Source organism: Patella vulgata, chromosome 8 (assembly GCF_932274485.2).
Source record: "Patella vulgata chromosome 8, xgPatVulg1.2, whole genome shotgun sequence".
NCBI classification, from domain to species: Eukaryota; Metazoa; Mollusca; class Gastropoda; family Patellidae; genus Patella; species Patella vulgata.
In genome coordinates, this window is record NC_065886.2 from 36,089,400 (window position 1) to 36,111,559 (window position 22,160).

The 22,160-nt window shown below is 35.0% G+C and overlaps 1 protein-coding gene across 1 annotated transcript in view; it reads left to right on the plus strand.

The window, feature by feature from the left end:
- Window positions 1–755: 755 nt before the first annotated feature.
- LOC126829650 (carbonic anhydrase-related protein 10) overlaps window positions 756–22,160 on the plus strand; it is a 54,425-nt gene continuing 33,020 nt past the window's right edge. The window contains exons 1-4 of the mRNA XM_050559658.2: window positions 756–962; window positions 17,890–17,946; window positions 18,840–18,976; window positions 21,961–22,152. Of these exons, the coding sequence (XP_050415615.1) occupies window positions 896–962; window positions 17,890–17,946; window positions 18,840–18,976; window positions 21,961–22,152 (453 nt within the window). The 5' untranslated portion in view covers window positions 756–895. The remainder of the gene's footprint in view (window positions 963–17,889; window positions 17,947–18,839; window positions 18,977–21,960; window positions 22,153–22,160) is intronic.

Genomic DNA, 22,160 nt, shown 5'->3' on the forward strand with positions numbered 1-22,160 from the left:
TCGTCGCCATAATGGAAAATATTGTGTACTGTTTTATTATGCTTTTCTAATCCGTTTCCTGCACACAAAGACGAAAATAAACTATGCATCTACTAACTAACTACCTGTAGTTATCGTCCTTGTTGTTTTCTTTATCGGTGTTTCTATCTGGAATTCCCCGTGTTTTTTTCTTTTCTTTCTGGAATTCAATTCCCCTTGTTATATTTTTATCTGGAATTCTCCGTGGTTTTTTTTCTGTCTGGAATTCCCTGTGTTTTTGCTACACTACTCTAGATTATTTCATTTCTCACGATTCTTCAGTCGTGTGAATGATTTACTCTGATAAGGATAGGTTGTAGACATGTTTAATTATAATATGCGAAAATAAAATATGTTTAAATAAATAACGTCTTCCTGTCTTTAGTGATATGAAGTATCCAGATGAATAGGTAGCCATTACTGAGAGTACCGTGCGATATTAGTAAGGTTAATACAACAGAATCCACGGCCGTTAATTACTCTAACCACTTGTCTGAAGGCAGCTATTGAGTCTCCTATTGAAATATATTGACAAGAAAACTATAGGTTATTGACTAGGACTCAAGTCGGTGCTATTGATGCCTGGCGGATTAACGAATATTGAAAACCATCCTGTATACAAATTTGGTAGATTTGTTGTTTAAGCCTAAAGGTTACTGAGAGTGGCGAATTTCGTAGAGTTCTCTGTAAACTGGAGATATAGGATCGATAGCCGGAGTCAGCTGAGTGGTCGATGATACGAGGACGTATTTTGTCGATGGGGTATTAACAAATAAGAGTTTGCCTACAGGCACAGAGTTTAAAATGCGTTAGTATTGACACAAATTGTTATCCTTAACTTGTCTGTTTGGCAGACTTTGACTAATTTGAGGAAAGTATGAGGAATTATATTATTGCTTATGGTGTATATATTTTAACTGGTCTTATTCTCATTTTACAAACAGGTTAGTCAATCTTTCTTTTTTTGTTTTAGCGTTAAACTTCTGTGTATTATTGTCGGCGCCACGTCGAGTACAAAACGTTAGTTTATTTTGTATTATTATTGTCTGCATCACGTAGACTACAACACGTTATTTTTGTGTATTATTTTGCTCAGAAACTTAAAGTAATAATCAGTTTATGTTTTTAATCATAAATAGGAATTTTCGTATACATACAGAATCAACAGTTTCTAGACAAACGTGTACATCCAGTTGAAATAGATTTAGAAGAGATAAACTATTTTGCGTTTGAACGATTTTGGAAAATTGTAAGACGTTGGGAGAGGTTTACATAAAGTTTGTGATACAGTTTGTCTGATTCACAGTTTTATGATACCATTCCTTTTCTCATTTTTTAATTAGCAACTTATTCCCTGACGATTCCGCCAAAACACGCTCTGTTTCGATCTTAAATTTTCTTAAAATTTAGTAGTATTTACAGTTTCTAGTTAGTTACATGCGCAAATAAAATCTATTGAGGACGGTTGCTCGCACTTGGTAAATTCATATCAATGTTTCATTTTTAATATTTTCATTAAAGTTATTTCCGCATTTCATCAAGTTTTAGTAAAAAGAACATGTGATTTTCTTCAAATTACGCCTTAGGATATTTCATTACGATGGCATGTTACAATATATCCATTTTACGATATTTTTCACCATGTTTTTTTCACGATGCTTTGTTACATTAAATCCTACAATAGTATCGGTTTTGTGATACATTCTTATTTTTCTTACGAGGACAGCTTACGATATTGTCCGTATTGCGATACTTCTTACCGTATTCGCTTACCTTTTACAATATTTCTTACCTATAATGTATTTTTATATTTCTTTACCATGGATCCTTACGATATTTTATGACGATGATGACATGTGATACGCTCTTACGATACATATTCTTACCATATTCTGCGTACGATTTACGATATTCCTTACCTATAATGTATTTTTTATTTCTTTACGATGGATCCTTACGATATTTTATTTTGATTGTGACATGTAAGCTCTTACGATACATATTTACTCGATTAAAACATATATTACATAAAATAAATGAAAGTTTGAAACTGATCTAGTCAAATGTATGTCAATATTTCATTGGTTGAACCTGATAAAGATTTTACACAATAATAAAAACATTACTTTTTACTGAAGTCATCTAAAATATATAAATAATTCAACCATGTTATTGTTTCATCTGTAGTGATATCGTTTATTTTTACTACTTGACTAAAACTATGCATCACTGAGTAAAGAGTTGAAACATGTTAGAATACTAACTATGGAATGGTTTATATGGCGAACAATTGTTGACTTGACTATAAGTAGCTGTTGGTAGGAAGTACAACTCCGTGAAGTAAGACCAGAGAGACCCACCTAGACGCATATCACGCGAAATGAAGGAGAGAGAGAAATGGGGTTTAACGTCCACTCGACACAAACTAGGTCATTTCAGGACTAACATATGGTTCAATTTTATTTCAATACTTCGCTTGCGCGTAGGGGTATTTTTTTAGCAGTAGGGGGAAACCGGCGGACCCGGAGAAACCCCACGAGGTTGGACGGGCGACCCTATTCCTTATCACGTACAACCGGGGAATCGAAACCACACTAGTTGACTCAATAACAGACCTTATAATACAGCGCGAACGTGCTAACCATTCGGCTATCTCCCCCACGAAGTAAGGCCAACAGTCATAATATGTAGATTAGGGTTAAATCCACATTGAAACTCTTGAAAAATCAGAACAATTAGGAGATAATTATATACACGTCCTGGTTTCAATTAAGAATGGGCTGAATTTTCATTCGACACACTTTTCGGCCAATCAGAATCGAGTAATTCAGATTCGCTGCACTTGTAATTTAACAGGAATAAGAAAACACGGGTAAAAGAATATCCGTGCAAAGAAGTAACGACAATTTAACATAATCTCATCATTCGGTTTCTATTCTGAACGGAGAGCCTGACAAGGAGCCTTGTCTAGTCGTTCGGCTGGTACGAAAACCCGAGGTCCTGTGTACACATTGGCGTGCACGTAAACGAATCCTTGAAAGTTTGAATTCGAAATAAACGTAGTCCGTCTTGACCAACATTTCCCTCCTAGCACACTTCCGGTCTTCTTTAGCCCAGTAAAATGGGACGCTAAACTCCATTTCATTTCATTTTGCTTTTTATTCTGAATATTGCCAAGACCTTATAAGTTATTCATAAAATCATATAAGTGCATTCTGCGTAATGTAACTTTATCTGAATCAAAAATAGTAGTTTTTGGAGGAGAGTTTTTTTTAAGATCCCTTGGCAGTTGGAATTCGAAATAAGGGTAGATCATAGCGCCGCTGTCCGGGCAAAATTCCCTTTATTGCACACTGTATGGCGTACACCCGTCTTCATTAGCCTAGCCCAAGTAGAACAGTAGGGCGTTAAACCCCATCTAATTTCTTTGAAATCGACAATCTATGTATTAACATGAACACCAGGTGGCATGTCATCACTCTTTCTATTGTTATTATGAACAGGTAGTTAACAAATGTCAAAAGATTTATAAAATATTATTTGCTAGAAATTTTGGAACAAAGGACAAATTATGTATCACTATATTAAGAATCAAATTTAAGGGAATAAAATCGCATTTTCTTTAAATAGCCGTAGATAGTCACAATAGATAACATTGTTCTGAACACGTTGTAGAACACCTGCCATCTCTTCTCATTTATTTAGAAATTTACAAATCTAAAAAATGTTGCTTACTTTTGCATTTAAAGGGTGTGTGGCCCTATTCTTTGGAACCTTAACATAGACAAAAATGGGTCTAAAAGCACATATTAATGTAATAATATGAACGATATATAGCGATTTATATTCAATTTTTAAAACCAAATATACTCAGCCAAATTAAAAACTTGACACTGATGAATTTCAACAAAAAAATTTTTCTGGTAAGTTAAATAAATTTTAAAGTGTTTCTAACGATAGTAAGTAGTAAGAAGCCTTTAATTTCATAAAATTGTAAAGTCACGTGGATCACGTGACTTTTTAGCACATAAAGATGAAAAACCTGAAAAACACGTGCAAACACAAACTCGTAAGGTCAATCGATGCAAGTTTGCTTAAACTGAACACGCACACGTAACTTGAACTGGAAAAACAAATTAAAATTGTTATTTTCATCTTTGTTAGAAAATGCCGCGCCTTTCAAATGTAGAACGTCTACGTGCTATAGGTAGGCTCTATGCTGGTCAGTCTGTGGTCACTGTTGCGAGAGCCTTTAATTGTTCACGCCAGACAATAATTAATCTTAGAATGAGAGTACTTCAAACTGGAACTATTGCCGACCGCCCAAGGGCGGGAGCGCCACGTGTGACGTCACTCCAGGAAGTTCAAGCAATACGATTACGTCATCTTAGAAACAGATTTGTCACTGCAACCTCCACAAGTAGAGAGATGTTTGGTGGAAGGGTAACTGCACAAACTGTTCGAAATCGCTTGCAGGCTGCTGGTCTTCGAGCTCGGAGGCCCTATAATGGACCAATATTGACACCTCTTCATCGCCGTAACCGACTTATGTGGGCCACAAGACACATAAGATTTACTCAAAGATAGTGGAATTCGGTTGTCTTTAGTGACGAATCTCGATTCACTTTGAGATTTGCCGATGGCAGGGTCCGAGTGTACCGCAGACGAGGTGAACGTTACGCTCAAGTATGCGTCAGAGAAGTTGACCGATTTGGTGGCGGCAGCGTCATGGTTTGGGGTTCTTTTTGTGCACATGGACGTTCTCCTCTTGTTGTTGTCCAAGGAAACTTAAACGCTGTCCAGTACAGGGATCAGCTTTTGCAACCTGTTCTTCTTCCGTTTATGCAGAGACATGGGCCTGGACTAACGTTTCAACAAGACAATGCTCGACCCCATACAGCAATTGCTACCCAGAATTTTTTAAGAAATGCCGGTGTCCAAGTCCTGGATTGGCCGTCGCTTAGCCCCGACCTTAATCCTATTGAACACATCTGGGACGAACTCGGTCGATGTGTTCGTCAGCAAGTGAATCCATCACTGACGTTGCAGGACCTTCAACATGCTCTTGCTGAGCAGTGGCGACGTCTTCCTCGGGTAATGTTTACTAATGTTCTGAGATCCATGAGAAGACAGTGTGGCAGTACGAGACGCTAGAGGAGGTCACTAAACACTTTATTCCGATTGTTCTCCAAGTCTGTGAATTTCATTTTGGGGGGTACTGTGACATCACGAACGTTATCAATGTCAAGGACTTTCGGCGAGACGTATTCTTGCTTTCTGTTGATGTCAAGGTCGTCTGTGCACAACATAACACTAAAATAGTTACCTTAAACCAAATATTAAAAATCTAGTCCCAAAAATCCCGAGTGTCAAGTTTTTAATTTGGCTGAGTATATATATTGTTATCTAATCAATTATATTCCGTGAAGTACGGGAACAGTAAAATTGAACAACGGTCCATTCTACACGTTATTTTTTATTATTATCTTGTCGTTTGTATTTCCGCATTGTCTTGTAGGATATGGTGTTTTGTTTTTTGTGTTTTGTTTTTTTGGGTTTTTTTTGTTGTTCATTACAAATGGCGCCCGGAACCATAGAATTCACGAGTTGTATACAGATTATTACATGTGTATCGTGCCCTAAATAGTTAATATTAGGATCCCATATTTTTACAACATCAATATTAACTAAAATGGACCAATATTGGATTATAATTTGTCTTTTTAATTCCGAATATTATGGAAAATATTGAGTTAGAGGTTTAGCTCCTTTAAAGTCTGATTTGAAAAGATAAAATACGTCAAATTGAAAAAAAAATTGACCACACATAGACGTGTTTTGTTTTATTTCCCATTGTCATTACTTTGGAATTAAAAATAGGTTAATTAATTATATCTTTAAATGTCAAAAATCTGTTTTTATAAAATGAAAATCTTACACTGTGATAATTTGAACTAATTTCATACGCTAATTATCGTGAAATTGGTTGGCGATGCATTTATCGCTCACACTTTAGCTAGAGTCGTACAAGAGCTGCATAGGCCTACGAAGAGACATACAGCTGGTTGACGCACATGTTAATTCCGAAATCGACGTTTTTAGTAAGTATACTTGAAAATGTTTATTTAGTATTTGTGTCTTTGAAAGATGTAAAATGAACTAGAATCGCTTTACAAAATATAGTAATAATTTATGAATATGGCGGCTATTTCGGGGCCGAGATCTATTCTCACAGTAGATAGTTCTCTGAGTGCAGACTTCTTTAGCTTGCGTCGTACTTATTTTCGCGAATTGTAATATTTCATCTTTAACGCTCCATGACTATTTGTAAATATTAGTAGTTTATATCTAGAGGATATCCTAACCAAAATCAATAACGTTGACTTGAGCCCCTGTAGTGTATAGTAAACACATTCTAGGATACATAAAATACTAATATTAGCATGCTAATGGTCTAGCTGGACCACCCACCCTACGTTAAATTATCATCAGTTTACTATTAACCTGGGTGATTGTTTGGGAAGTAACATCCTAATGTTCTTTCTGGACCACACATCCCACAATAAGTTCTCATCCTGGGTGATTTGTATCTCTATAGGCTGTTTGAGATGTAAGGGGTCAGGTCATATCTCTATGGCGCGAATTTTAATTCGATTTTCAACTGTCTAGGGATCTTTAACGTCAATATTTTTTTATGAATAGATGTTATCTTTGTCCAAACCAAGCTTCATTAACGTTATAGTTGTATTAACTAGGTAAATAGTGACCGGATGGCGGTATGTGACCTACTCTTATTTCGAATTCTGTCAATGGTTCAATTACGTGCACGTCAACGTATACACGGGACCACGGTTTTTCGTTTCATTCGAACGACTAGATACTGTTCTTTGCCAGGTCCTCCTTCCTACACCACCGACAGGGGGGTACCACGCCGATAAGTCTCGAGGGTTTCCTGGGTTGCGAGCCAGCGTCTTAGTCACTGAGCCCCCCCCCCCCACCGACCCCATTACCTTTTATATGAAATATATGAAATATATACCCAAAAATCGTTCGTCACGTAACCAATCGAAATTATGGCATACTCTCTTAAACCGGCAAATAGGGTAATTTTGATTTATTTTTCCTAAACTAAGTATTAAAAGGACAACGGCTTTCCAGGGGCCAATATAACATTAACATTATTGTATAGGAATGTTTTTATATATCATATGATGAAAAATGTCTACGATATTCAATATTTTGACTCATTAATACAAATGGATCATCGGAGAGAAGTTTTTAGATTGATAACTGTCATCACTTGTCTAACTTACTAACAGATTAAATCTCTTGATATTTAAATATAAAAAATGTTTATTATATTTTATCCGTCAACCGTGACATCAAATTCTATAGAGACATGCTACAGAAGGAAGAAAAACATAATAGTTTGGTTTCATGTATTCGTAATATTATGGGAATGCTTTCTTTATAAAGTTACAATTTCACATTTTTAAATTATATTTTTAAAATGTATTAAAATAAAGCCCTAAAATAGATGGTATCTATTAACAGTCCTACCTTGTTAAAAGAATAATCCTATTAATCCAATAATTCCCTATTGCCAGTTGAGAAATTGGCAAATATATCATTTTCAACTTCAAATTCAAACGTTTGAAGATAGCTATTCCATGGTGGGGAATAGGAAAACAGGGGAGGTAATTGGGAGGTAATTGTGTTATTATTTCCGGTGTGAAGATTTTTAAGTGTGAGAAAGATAACCTATGATCGTATAATAGTGAGTTGACAACCTATTGAGCAAAAGACATAGAAATAATTATGTTTTGATTTTCTTAGAAAATATGAAATTGTAACTTTAAGCGCAATACTGTAAAAATACGCAATACGTGGTACATGTATAAACATAACTGCGTTCTCTTAACACCCAGGGCACACTTCTGTTGAATACAATCACTGTTATAAAATGGGACAATGAAGACTATTCTAAATTAGCGACATTTTTATATTCACTGGAACTGTGTCCTCTGTATTTCCATAAAACAAATTATTTTTGCATAAATAAACTTTATCACTATCGCCAAGAAAATATATTTGAATAATTTCATATTTGAAGTAAATCTGAATGAACAAAAGTCAAGCTCTGTATTTAGTTCTATCTTGAAACATAACAAGGAGTCTGTACGACCGAAAAAAATATTAAAAAAAGAAACGTTTTAATCTCAAATTTTTAGTTATATTTCATCATACGGGTATAATTGTTTGGTTAATCACATCAACCCCCACTCTCTTCTACACACACACACGCACACGCACACACACACAAACTGAGTTACTTTACGATTACATGTAATAGAAGAAGAATGTATTGACTATAACACACTGAGTTACTTTACGATTACATGTAATAGAAGAGGAATGTATTGACTATAACACTCTGAGTTACTTTACGATTACATGTAATAGAAGAGGAATATAATGACTAACACTCTGAGTTACATGTAATAAAAGACGAATGTATTGACTATAAAACTCTGAGTTGCTTTACGGTTACATATAATAGAAGAGGAATGTATTGACTATACCACTCTGAGTTGCTTTACGATTACATGTAATAGAAGAGGAATGTATTGACAATAACACTATGAGTTGCTTTACGATTACATGTTATAGAAGGGGAATGTATTGACTATAACAATCTGAGTTGATTTAAGATTATAATATGAAGCTAACGAGGAATTTCTTTAAGATTGCATGTAATAGAACATGAAGCTAGCGAGTAGTTCCTTTATAATTGTTTATAATAGAAACAGAATGTAATGAAAAGCACAGGTTTAAATAGTCAATGGGGACATTCAGAAGTTGTTAATTCAATAATAAACAAAATACCAGAAGAAAAAAACAATCTCGTCTAGAAATGGTATAGATTTGATCGCATGCATGTTTTATAAAGGGATGTTGTATTACTAAAGACAAATTCTCTTTGAAGAGAAAACGACAGTAGATCCGGTACAATCAATCCTAAGGGATTATCAATTCAAGACCATGATATGTGATATTGAGGATATTTTACAACTGTTAAGGATTCTATTACGTGCACGCCAATGTGTAACGGGACATCGGTTTGTCAGGCACTCCGTTCTGCACCACTGACAAGGGGAAACCACGCCAACGGGTTAGCGAGCCAACGTCTTACTCGCCGAGCCACCGCGGATCCCCATGATTACAAAGGGACAAAGTAGTATAAAAGTGCCAGGTTTATAAAATGCAAAAATCAAAACCAGTAGTTATTAGGACATAACGTTAGAGGATGTGTATGCCCCCACCCCCCTTCTCCCCAACCTTCCCTACATATAGATCTATTTCACTATATCTGTTTCGTTTCGTTTAGTATTGTTTTGTTTTGATTTTTTTGTTTTTTTTATATACTTTCTTTTGTTTACGTGTGCAAAGCTACATTCATTATCAATATTTCCACATTTCTAAACTTGTAAACATACATGTATATTCCATGTATCAATGGTGCAGGCAGGACTCACGGTCGGGTAAGGAACAACGTCTAGTCTTTTAGGTGGGACGAAAAACCGAGGTCACATGTGCACTTTAGTGTGGAAGCAAAAGAACTTTTAACACTTTCAAAATGTCTATCAGTTGCAAAATGTCAGCCATGACACATAGGTTGGTGAAGAAAAGTAAACCACATTCCATTTCGTTAATCCTTTCCTAAAATGTCGAAACACAGTTTAAGATATCTCTTTATATAAAGAATGTTTCTCTTTGGGCGCTAATTCTATTCAGTTTGAGAATAACGAAATAAAAGAGTCGTGTATCCTATCGGTATCGTTAGATAACTAAATATATGACATGACATCTGTAGCATAATAAACATTGTCCTTTTGCAAATGTATTAAAGTTTCAAAAAAAAAATCCAGATTCAAAAATCAAAGAATAAAAGTAGATTCTAAAATCAGAGAATAAAAGTCAATTTTATTCCTCGGAATAACGGTAATGTATATTTTATTCGATAACACCTGCGCCGACATTCATAAAAAACAGTGATTTGTTTGGTTTTTTTTAAGAATATCAAATTAGAGGGATATCTACAATCAGAAAGATCTCATCTCATCTCATTGTTTTTTTATTAAAGTTTTATATGAAGGAAGCTAATATAACTCTTTATTGCTAATCTGTAATTCTAGGAATGTAGTTTGATTTCTTTATTTGTACATCAGTATGGAAATATGTTAAAAAAAATGACATTTCTTGCATAAACCTGATACATGGTTCGCTTTATTCTTTGGAACTTTAAAATAGAAGAAAAAAGGGGTTAAAAGCGCATATTAACGTAATATGAGATGGCCTGATTTACATTCAATATTTTAAATATTTATCATAATTTCTAATATGTTCGGTGAAATACGTGAACCGTCCAAATTATATCCGGTGAAAAACGCAAATAGTCCAAAATGAAACGAAGTCGTTTGCGCCTGCATAGTCCAACCCACATTTTCACAGTACGGTAACAACATCAATATAGCTTGAAATAGACCAATATTTAATTCTAATTTCATTCATGGATAATAATGAGTTAGGGGTTAAGCTTCTTGAAGCCTGGTTCATATTGTCATTCATTGAAAATAATATCATTAGTATATGAAATATTTTCAAGGGCGTACTTTGCCACTGACTGGAATAATTAAGACGATCATATGGCATGTTGTGCCCTATGATGGCACATGTGTCCGGACAACGGCAGATCATTACTTTTCAGCGTATTGATACTGTCAAGGGATCTTAAAAGCGGCATTAGGTAAAATTATGACTATCGATTTATCCAGATTGAAAATAACTCTCTTGCGTCTTTCGTCCTTATTTAGTATTTCTATGAATTTCACAAATAATAGATTGATAAACAACGCTGAATGATATGTTCAGTCTAATAAAAAAAAAAGAAAGGCCTTGCGTATTGGTAAGAAGGTGTTGTTTTCTATTTGTTACACATTGTTAAAATACTAAAGTTTACAATATCGGACATCATACTACCACTATTCGATAACTACAATTGAAATCTATTAATGTTGAAATTAAAATACCCTACCAAAACAGCAGTTCCTGCAAAGGATACGTACTATCATTTATAGTCATAATATTTTCATGTTTTACAATATAATAATTCGAAAAACATTTCGTAGCAGTGACAACTAAGATTTTAATAGGGTTGTGGTAGGGGACATAATTTGCCTTCAAAGTTAGAATTTCGTGATTTTTGGCAGGTGAGGGTATTCCACAAGTTAGAAATTCGTGCTTTTTGGCGTTTGATGGCATTCCATAATTTAAGTGAGGTGTAAAATACAGCTTTTAAATACATATTTAAGGTCAAACACTTGGTTAAGTGGAACAATTAAGTACTTTCCCCTGATTTGAAGAAAACCTGTGAATTCTTACCCAGTGGTCTAGAATATCGCGCTTTGAGCTCTAGCTGGCCTGTCACCTCTGGCTTCCGGTCGTGGTTTCGATCCCTGGTGTGAGTGTATGTGGCTTGGAGATAGGGGCGCTTTCTCAACCTCGTGGGATTACTCCGGGTATTCCGTTTTCCTCCTACAGGAAAGACTCCTGCTCGTGCGTAAAGATAATAAAAATGAAAATAAGACAACTTGTCTGCGATATCACCCTCGGTGGAAGCGGACGTTAAAATCTAAGAAGAACAACCCACTCAGGCTATTGGCCTCAAATGACTTTAGTGAAATAATATTTCTTTTTCAAATCATTAGGTAATTCAAGTAACTGATTTAAAACTGCCAGAGACACCAGGGGTCGCACATTACTACATTGATATAAATAACCATTTCCGACAGTGAGACCGAGTGGGAGCACAACATTAGGGCGTTAAACCCCATTTCATTTCATTTCATTTCCGACAGTGAGAGTTAATCTATCTCCCAACACACGAGACAAACCAAAAGCAGATAATAACGCGTTTAACGCCCACTAAACATTATGTTAGCTAAACACAAAATAATAATTATAAAAAACAACCAGCGGGAGCACAAAGTGAATAAATATTTTTAATCTATTTTAAACCTAGAAGGTAGAGTATCGACTGCGAGGGTCGATATAAACATTCGGCAATGATCGGCCCATTCTCTAGCAAGGGAAAAGGTCCGTTTGAATTGTCGTTAACTGACACTAACACAACCCGGAGATGTTTAGATATTATGTTTAGGCGATGTTAATATTAAGAACGTCATGGTGGTATTCTCAGTCCTTCTCTGTGATCCCTTGTGGCTATAATCATGGCGGTATTTTCGGTCCTCCCCATGGTCCCTCGTGGCTACAATCATGGTCTCATTCTCGGTCCAACCCCACGAACCCTCATGGCTATAATCACAGCACTAATATCGGCCCAACCCCGCGTTCCCTCGTGGCTATAATCTATTTACGACAAGTGTGATAAATGACGGGGAAAAAAGTGTTGACATTTTTAGTTTCGTATCCAAGACTCGTGTTTAGCGAACATAATGTGCATGCTTTTTACTGTTTGTTCATCCACAGATTGCTAGAGCTTAAAAATCAATACAAATCATATTGATATTGTCCTGTAGTAAGTTTATTTAATTAGCGGGATAACTCAGTTTATTATGTCGATAACTCAACAGTCAGTCGAGGGAGAAGACCGCGTTAACCAGCCTAACCAAACCATGTATACAAATCTAAAATATAGATAAAATATTTACCACTATTTATAGAGAGACGAACTGATTTTCTCGGTCAACTTTTCTTTTTCTAAACATTTGAATGTACAGTATCTAATCAATACACAAAGCTAATATTTCACTCTTCTCAATTCTTCTGTGCGCATTTAACTAATGACTTTATACTCTTTGCAATCCTTGCAAGAGTTTTTGTTTCTGTTCAATGTGTTTTATCATACCATAAATATTTACCCAACGTTTAGAGGGGACGACATGTTTTACATTGGTTGAAGAACGGATGAGACACATTACTCTTTCCCTTCACATATTAGAAGGTTTTTTTCTATTCTAAACATACAAAAGATTCTTGTCTTTATTGTTATCGACATTCAAATATAAAAAATATTTATCTATAAAAATATTTATTAATAAAGTTAGTATGGTATTCTAGTATATACCTTCATTTTAAACATATAATTCTTATGGTTTTGCGAGAGAGAGAGAGAGAGAGAGAGGGGGGGGGGGGGTAACGTCCACTCGACACAAACTAGGTCATTTCGGGACTTTGATTTGTCATTCAAAGAAAACATATTCATTTTATCATTCACTTTTTTTTAAATTGTTTGTTTATTTGTGGTTTCTGAGTATGATGTCTTGTCCATGTATTTGTTTTATGCAAATTGTGTGTGGTGCAGTCCCCCGGCACTTACTATTAGTATAAAAATGTTAAAAAATAATTAATAATCAGGTTGGTATGGTATCCTAGTATATATCTATACTCTCATCTGCTAAATACATTCAATTAAAAAAAAGACACTTACGACTTCCGGTTAAGTCTGTCCTATAATAGAATACACAATAAAGGAACGACTTTTGGTTCTAGTCTACCCTAGTAAACAACCTGATTAAACTGACATTGTGGAGCGAGAAGTCACCAAACTTATCAAACCCAGCAGCAGCAGATAGTGTCTGCGTAGAGAAGGGTCCAGATTTATCAAATAAAACCTAGCTGAGGACACATTCCTCATCCGAGTAACGTAAAGCAATAAACAATTTGCGCGTTTTCTTAACAGTTCAATATTTTAAACTGAAAACGGTACATAATCTGTTTCCATATTATTTGTGGTAAACAATCTGTTTCCAGATTGTTTGTGGTACATAATCTGTTTCCAGATTGTTCGTGGTACATAATCTGTTTCCATATTATTTGTGGTACATAATCTGTTTCCGTGTGAGGTACATAATCGGTTTCCATGTTATTTGTGGTACATAATCGGCTTCCATATTATTTGTAAAGCTGAAACCTGTGAAACAGAAAACGATACAAAATCTAGTTTCTATTTTATTTGGAAACCTAAAACCTGTGAAATCCTCAAATGTTTCATTATTCGAAACAACGTTACAAGCTATTACACATTGTAATGTAGGTAGCGTGACGAAGACTAGTTAACAAAGACAATGATTTGGTTTAGTAGACGACCACGTGTTAAGAGAGAAACACACTATGTCAGTCAAACAAATAATTAGCTCCATTTAAGGTTATGCTACACCGTAATGATAGTTATAAATAGAACACGCTTACAGAATTACCGTTTAATTATCCTTAATAATAGTCAATAAACTATTCATTTACAGTAAAACTATATCTTAATTCATACAGATTTTAACACTATAAATTATGAAATAACCCCGATAAAAAGGAATTGGGGCTTAACTTTTAAACAGCATACCTAGGTCATCTTGATTATTACACAAAACGGAATAGTTTTAATTCTTACTTTTCTGCTCCATTCGGGCTAATAAAGGTGGGCAAACGGCTTTTTTTCCCGAACGGCGACGCTGCAGTCTACTTTTATTTCTAGGCACTGTAGATGAAACACTAGTCGGGTGTATATATATACTTAAAATACAGATGTGACGTCGCCCTTTGATGTTGGCGTACCATTATTTCAAATAATGGAACGGGCAATGTGCCAAGCGTACATTATTTATACTAGTTGCAATATTGGACCCGCGTGACGTACTTCATTGAAGTACACATGCTGGATAGCGTCTGTATTTTAAGTTGTTTAATGGTCTCGTGCAAGACATTGCGTAATATCTATAATAGATATTGGCCTCGTGCTATCGCACGCGTACTATATCAATATATTACTTAATGTCTCGCACTCAACCATTAAACAACACATATTGTTTTGTATATAATTTGTTTTTATGTTCCGAAATTTCGGTAATTCTAATACAACTCTTTATGCACAAATATCCTATACTAATTAAAATGTCTTCCACAGACAGGTGTAAGTCATTGTTTTAGTAATAAGATGATGATCATGTTATTCCACTAAGGTAGATCGTGATTATTAAATAATATACACCGATATTAGTTGAGCATCTGTTATATTTTTTGACCACATTCTATACACACCGGTACTAAAATATTAATTCAGAGTAATGTTGACTTAGTATTATTTAATGTCATAAATTGTCACTTGTTAAAGTCATTGCCCTTTCGAATTCATTTTGAGTTTATGTATCCCTATAAAATATACGTGTAGATCTTCTGTAATAATAATATATGTATAACATTGCAATTTTCTGGAATTAATGGCGTCACAACATATTTAACCTCATATATTTAGCAATTTGATTAAAACTCAGATTCGATTTCGTTTCGTTTTTATAGTTCTAAATTTCGTTTTACTTTTCTCTACTACACTAGGATCTGGACGAGTTGTTATATAACTCCCTTTCTGGTTGATGTGAGGGGATTAGCCAATGAAACGGTCGGTTACGACGAGTTCTTGGCATGCGGTGCATGAAACTGTGGGTATCCCACCAGGAACATCAACGTTGATAACGTTGATTGATCAAATGTCTTAAGTCATAGGGTTAAAAGCCGCTCATATGACCCCTGACGCAACCTACCACTACATAACCTGCCAGTTCTTATATATTGTAGTTCTTATATATCGAAAGTGTAAAAAACGAAACGAAATATAGATCTATATTTTAATCAGATTGTATATTTAGTAATTGATGTTAAGTGAGGAATTGTCAGGAAATGTAAATAAACAAACCGCACGCACATAATTAGCGGTGAAAGCAGACTGGGTCGCACAAATTTGATTTGATTCAGAATATATAACTCAAACATATTTACCGTGATCTGCACTATAAAAAAATTGCACCAACTGTTCGACTGGCTATTAATAACAAACCATGTAAAATATTGCAATAACAAACTTCAGAAATAGTTTTTTTATTAATTCTAAAACCTTTGATAAAAGTGGAAACATTTAAAATGAACAGCGTGATATGGATTAGTATCTTTAGTGACGTAATACCCACAATTACATAAATCAATTTGAATGAGGAAGACCAATTATACAGCCTGTTTTATTAGAGTTCACGAGATAAAGATCAAAAGAACGAATTTACCTTCAAAGGGCGATAATCGTTAATGATGGAAAGAGAATAAAAATCTAAGACGCAACCTCACTTAAATAGAAATCAATGAAATAAAAAGGAAATGTTTTTATACGGAAACCTATATTACCTATATCTGTGCGTTGGTATGCGCGTCCTTCAATCACATAACCCATATTTATTATATCGTATTGAAAATGATATGATTTTTCTATCAACTATTGTACGTGACAAGGAGTAGGGTCGCATGTCCAGCCTCGTGGGTTTTCTCCAGGTCCTCCGGTTTCCTCCCACTACTAAAGACCCCTACGCGCAAGCGAATTATTGAAATAAAAATAAACCATATGTTAGTCCCGAAATGACCTAGTTTGTGTCGAGTGGACGTTAAACCCCATCTCTCTCGCCCTCTCTCTCTCTCTCTCTCTCTCTCTCTCTCTCTCCCACTACTAAAGACCCCTACGCGCAAGCGAATTATTGAAATAAAATTAAACCATATGTTAGTCCCGAAATGACCTAGTTTGTGTCGAGTGGACGTTAAACCCCATTTCTCTCTCTCTCTCTCTCTCTCTCTCTCTCTCTCTCTCTCTCTCTCTCTACCAACTGTTGATTTCCAAAGTTTATCAATAGATACTGGTGCCAAACTGCGATGTTAAGGTCCATATTATTCGTACCGATGCCAAATTCCGCGTTATTGATACCGATGCTAAATTTCATGATATTGATACTGATGCTAATTTCCATGCTAGTGATTTCGTGTTAATAATACTGGTGCTAAATTCAATATTACTGACACTAATGCTAAGTTCCGTTTTACTAATTTCGTGTTAATGATACTGGTGCTAAATTTCTTGTTACTTATACTGGTGCTATGTTTGATGTTACTGCATGATACGTATGCTAAGCCTTATATTACTGATCCTAAATTACGGTATACTGATACTGATGCTATAAGTTCCATCCTACTGATAGTGATACTGATGCTAAATTCCATGTGGCTGTTGCCGATACTGATGCTAAGTTCCATCCTTCTGATAGTGATAATAATGCTAAATTCCATGTGGCTGTTGCTGATACTGATGCTAAGTTGTATGCTACTGATACTGGCGTGAAGTTCCATATTCTTGATACCGATGCCACGTTCCATGTTACTGATACTGGTGCTAAATTGTGTGCTACTAATACGCATGCTAAGTTTTATATTACTAAATGAAATGAAATGAAATGGGGTTTAACGTCCTACTGTTTTGCTCCGAACTGGGCTAATGAAGACGGGCATACGCCATACAGTGTGCTATGAGGGAAATTTTGCCCGGACAGCGGCACTACGGCCTACTCTTATATCGAATTCCAACTGCCAAGGGATCTTTTACGTGCACGCCAATGTGTACACGGGACCTCGGTTTTTCGTCTCATCCGAATGACTAGACAGCTGTCCTTGTCAGGCCCTCCGTCCTGCATCACTGAGAAGGGGGAACCACGCCGGAAAATCGGGATGAACTTTTATATTACTGATACTAAGTTCTCTAATACTTATGCCTTTGCTAAGGTCCATGCTACTGATACGTATGTGAAGTTCCATGGTACTGGTACTGCTACTAAATTTCGTGTTACTTATACTAATGCCAAGTTCAGCTTTACAAATGTATCACGTTTCCTTGTTTTTGGTTTGAAAACAATATACTATAGCTTATCAATTTGAAGACAAAGGACACTGCTGGTTGTTAAGTAAGATTTTATTTTATTGTGTATATTTCAGGAATATGTTATTCTAAATCAGTGTGGGATATATGGTGGAATTATGAAGGCATATCAGGTAATTAAATACACGTTACCCTATATACAACAAATATTGATAATCTCATTACCTTTTTGAACCAGAAACCGACTGTATAAATACTCCTTAAACAACATTTAATAATTGAACACATTTAATTAAACACAAGAGTTTAGTGGTTTATCGCGTGCGTGTGAAACCATAAGATCTGCCATTGATTACAGTGGCGTGGTTTCGATTCTCCGCTTGTACGTGACAAGGAGTGGGTTGCCTGTCCAACCTCGTAGGTTTTCTCCGGGTCCTCCGGTTTCCTCCCACTGCTAAAGACTACTACGCGCAACCAGATTATTGAAATGAAATTGAAACATATGTTAGTCTCGAAATGTCTTCCATCTTAGTACACTGGACAAATAACCTGTCATGCTTGTTCTTTCGTAAATTTGCGCATCGAATGTTGATATGACGTCACAATTGCAAGGTGGCTGCGATGACGTCATGCTCGTACTTGTGTCATCAATCGGGATTTTTTTTCAGATAAATGGGGAACCCAGTTTATCTTCTGTTAAATTCTTATTCCCATCCTCGCAACCCCCTAGTTCCTATGCAAAATGAGATTTTCAGAAATTCTAATGCAAGGTTCCCTCTATCACGATTCGTGCTACGATTGAAATCGTGATTTAATCGTGGAGTGATCGTGGTGATCCTATCGGGTCTTATCATATATTGATGTCAGTCGTAGCAATCGTGTTGACCGTAACCAAAAGTATACCAACGTATCTGCACGTAGCAGATCTTGGACTCAATAGGGTCAATCCTATCGTAAAGACAGTGGGAACCATGCCTAACTATTTTTTATTATTGTTTTCAGAAATTATAACTTATCTTGTTTATTGATTTTAGCTATTATAACTAATCTTTTTTATTGTTTTCAGGGCCTCAGTATTGGGGTGTGGTTAATACAGATTATGTGATGTGTAAAAAAGGTCGACAGCAATCTCCTATAAATATCGAACCGTCGAGATTATTGTACGATCCCAATTTAAAGCATCTCCAGATAAACTTTACTGATGTAAGTAACAAACAAACTCTTATAAAAAACCCTCTGGTATAAAATAAACTTGACTGATGTAATGTAAACTTGACTGATGTAATGTAAACTTGACTGATATAATGTAAACTTTACTGATGTAATGTAAACTTTACTGATGTAATGTATATTTTACTGATGTAATGTACACATATAATGTAAACTTTACTAATATAATGTAAACTTTACTGAAGCAATGTAAACTTTATTGATGCAATGTAAACTTTACTGATGTAAGTAGCAATAAACTCTTATAAAGCCCCGATGATGTAATGTAAACTTTACTGATGTAATGTAAACTTTACTGATGTAATGTAAACTTCACTGATGTAATGTAAACTTCACTGATGCTATGTAAACTTTACTGATATAATGTAAACTTTACTAATGCTAGGTTCCCACTGTCGTGCGACTGATCTCAATATATGATAATGAGACCTCATAGGATCACTACGAATACTCCACGATTAAAACCACGATTTCGATCGTAGCAGGAATCGTGATAGTGGGAACCTAGCGTGATGTAAGTAGCAAACATACTCTTATAAATAAACTGATCATTCGGTGAGCTGACGTAAACTGTACGATGCAAAATTGTTCAGGAAGATATTTAGTGATTGCACTGGTAATACACATTGGACTGTTATGTAGATTTAAAGGGCCAATCCCGATAATATTTTGGAGAATAAAACTGCTTAATTTTGTGTTAAAATCCCTTTAAATCATCTACCTTAGGGTCCAGCAACAAACTCAACATATGTGATACATTTTCAAACAACTTAAACCCGTCAGTCTTTATCTGGAAATGGAGACCGGTGTCCAAAGCTGTATTATGCAGTGTCTGGATAAAACTAGACTTTTAGTTTATAAAAATAATGTGTAGGTGAAATTTACCTTTCGTTATCAAGTACAGCACATGGGCCATTCACTGTATAGACTTCTAAATGAACAGGAATCGATTATCAGGTCACCCGAAATCTTAAAAGGGTTACGTGTCCGGGTAAGCAGTTTTGACATTCACGTCCAAACGACTGAATATTTTGAGCTGAAATTTTTGAGACAGGGTAAATACACCATTCCTCCATATTTTGGTACGTAAATTTCATAAGTACTCAGAATTTTATTTTTGAGGCGCTTTTCAAATCGGGATTGTCCCTTTAAATACTGTTTTTTTTTTAACTGTCACATTTCCTTCGTAAACAATAAATGTATTCCACACAATAATGCCATGTGCTTTTCCAAAAGTTGTATGCCTTTCTGGTATAAGGTATACACTCATGTGTATCAGTTCAGCATCCGTCCATCATTCTTGTAATCACTTTACAGTCTATAACTATTCGATTTTTTTTCGAATTTCAAATTCACGTTTTGATTTTTGAAATTTGTGTACGAGATATAGAATGAACTGCTCTGTGGTATTTTATTTTCAAACATGGTGGATTTGTTCATTTGGACAAAAGGATAATCCCTGTTGAAATTCCAGACTGTAAATTTCGTCATTTGAAATATTTGAAAAATTATTGGGAGAAAATCATTTGGCTATTATTTAGGTTGGAGCAGGGATACCGATTAGCCGAAGGGGGTATTAATTACAACAGATCAGATCTCTAACTGTTTATAAATTTCCCATTTAATCTTTGATAATTTGAATATCCATTGCTGATGTCTGTCTAAGTAAAATCTGTGTAGAATTATTAGACACTAATGTTTATCTATTATATGCAGACAAATATAATATATTATCCATTTATGAAATCGATTTCAATTAATCTGCATTCGTCTATGACCTAGGGTCACTATAAACTCGGTTGACTATATGAGCGCCCAAGGGCATCAGTATTTTCACAACAAATTCCATCTTATGCGTAGTCAACTCAAGATTTTCAAGGACCACGGTGGTTATTAGAACAAATCGCCAAATGAATGCTTAACCAATGTAGTCAAAAGCCATCTTATTTGAAGAACCCGATGTTTTAGGGGGGTTTCAAACGCTATAACAACATCCTACTACCCTACCACGACCACCCGTGCCTACTTTAGGCTTTAAGTAAACATTTTGTTCTGTAAAACCGGCGTTAGACGAGTAGAAACTCCAAGTTTGTTAATGCTGTATGTAATGCTTTTAGGTGAATGGTGTGTTAATATTGTATATATGTAATGTTTTTAGGTGAAAGGTTTGTTAATACTCGATTTATGTAATGCGTCACGCGAAAAGTGTGGTAATGCTGTATTTATGTAATGCGTCAGGCGAAAGGTGTGGTAATGCTGTATTTTAGTATTGTTTTGGGGTGAAATGTGTGTTAATATTGTATATTTGTAATATTTTTAGGTGAAAGGTGTGTTAATAATCTATTTTTGTAATGCGTTAGACGAAAGGTTTGGTAATACTGTATTTATGTAAAGCGCCAGGCGAAAGGTGTGGTAATACTGTATTTTAGTTATGTTTTGGGGTGAAAAATGTGTTAATATTGTATATTTAATGTTTCAGGTGAAAATGTGTAATACTGTGTGTATGTAATGTGTCAGATAAAAGGTGTGGTGATACTGTATTTTAGCAATGTGATATATGTAATCATTTCAACTGAAATGTGTGTTAATATTGTATGTATGTTAGTTTGCAGGTGGAAGTCTTGTTAATACAAGTATATAATTATATTCAAATGAAAGTGTGTTATTACTGTATAAATGTAATGTTTTCAGGCGCAAGGTACGTTAATATTGTATTTGCAAGTAAAAAGTGTGTTAATTTGTATTTTGGTAGTGATAGGTGTTTTAATATTGAGTTTTTGTATTGCTTTTACGGTGAAAGGTGTGTTAATATTGTATTCATTTAATGTTTACAGGTTAAAATTGTTATAATACTGTATTTATATGTAATGCGTTTTGGTTAAAGGTGTGTGGATATTGTATATATAATGTTTTCAGGTGAAAGGTGTTTTAATACTGTATATATTTAATGTTTCCAGGTGAAAGGTGTGTTAATTAATACAGGTAGAGATATATCTATAGAGATTCAGTCTACTGGTTATAACCATTTAAATATATCACTAGGACCTTTATCTTATACATATCGTCTAGAAGAAATCAAGTTTCATTTCGCTAATAAAGATCAAATAGGATCCGAACACAGAATTAATGGAAAATCGTTTCCTGCAGAGGTAAGTAT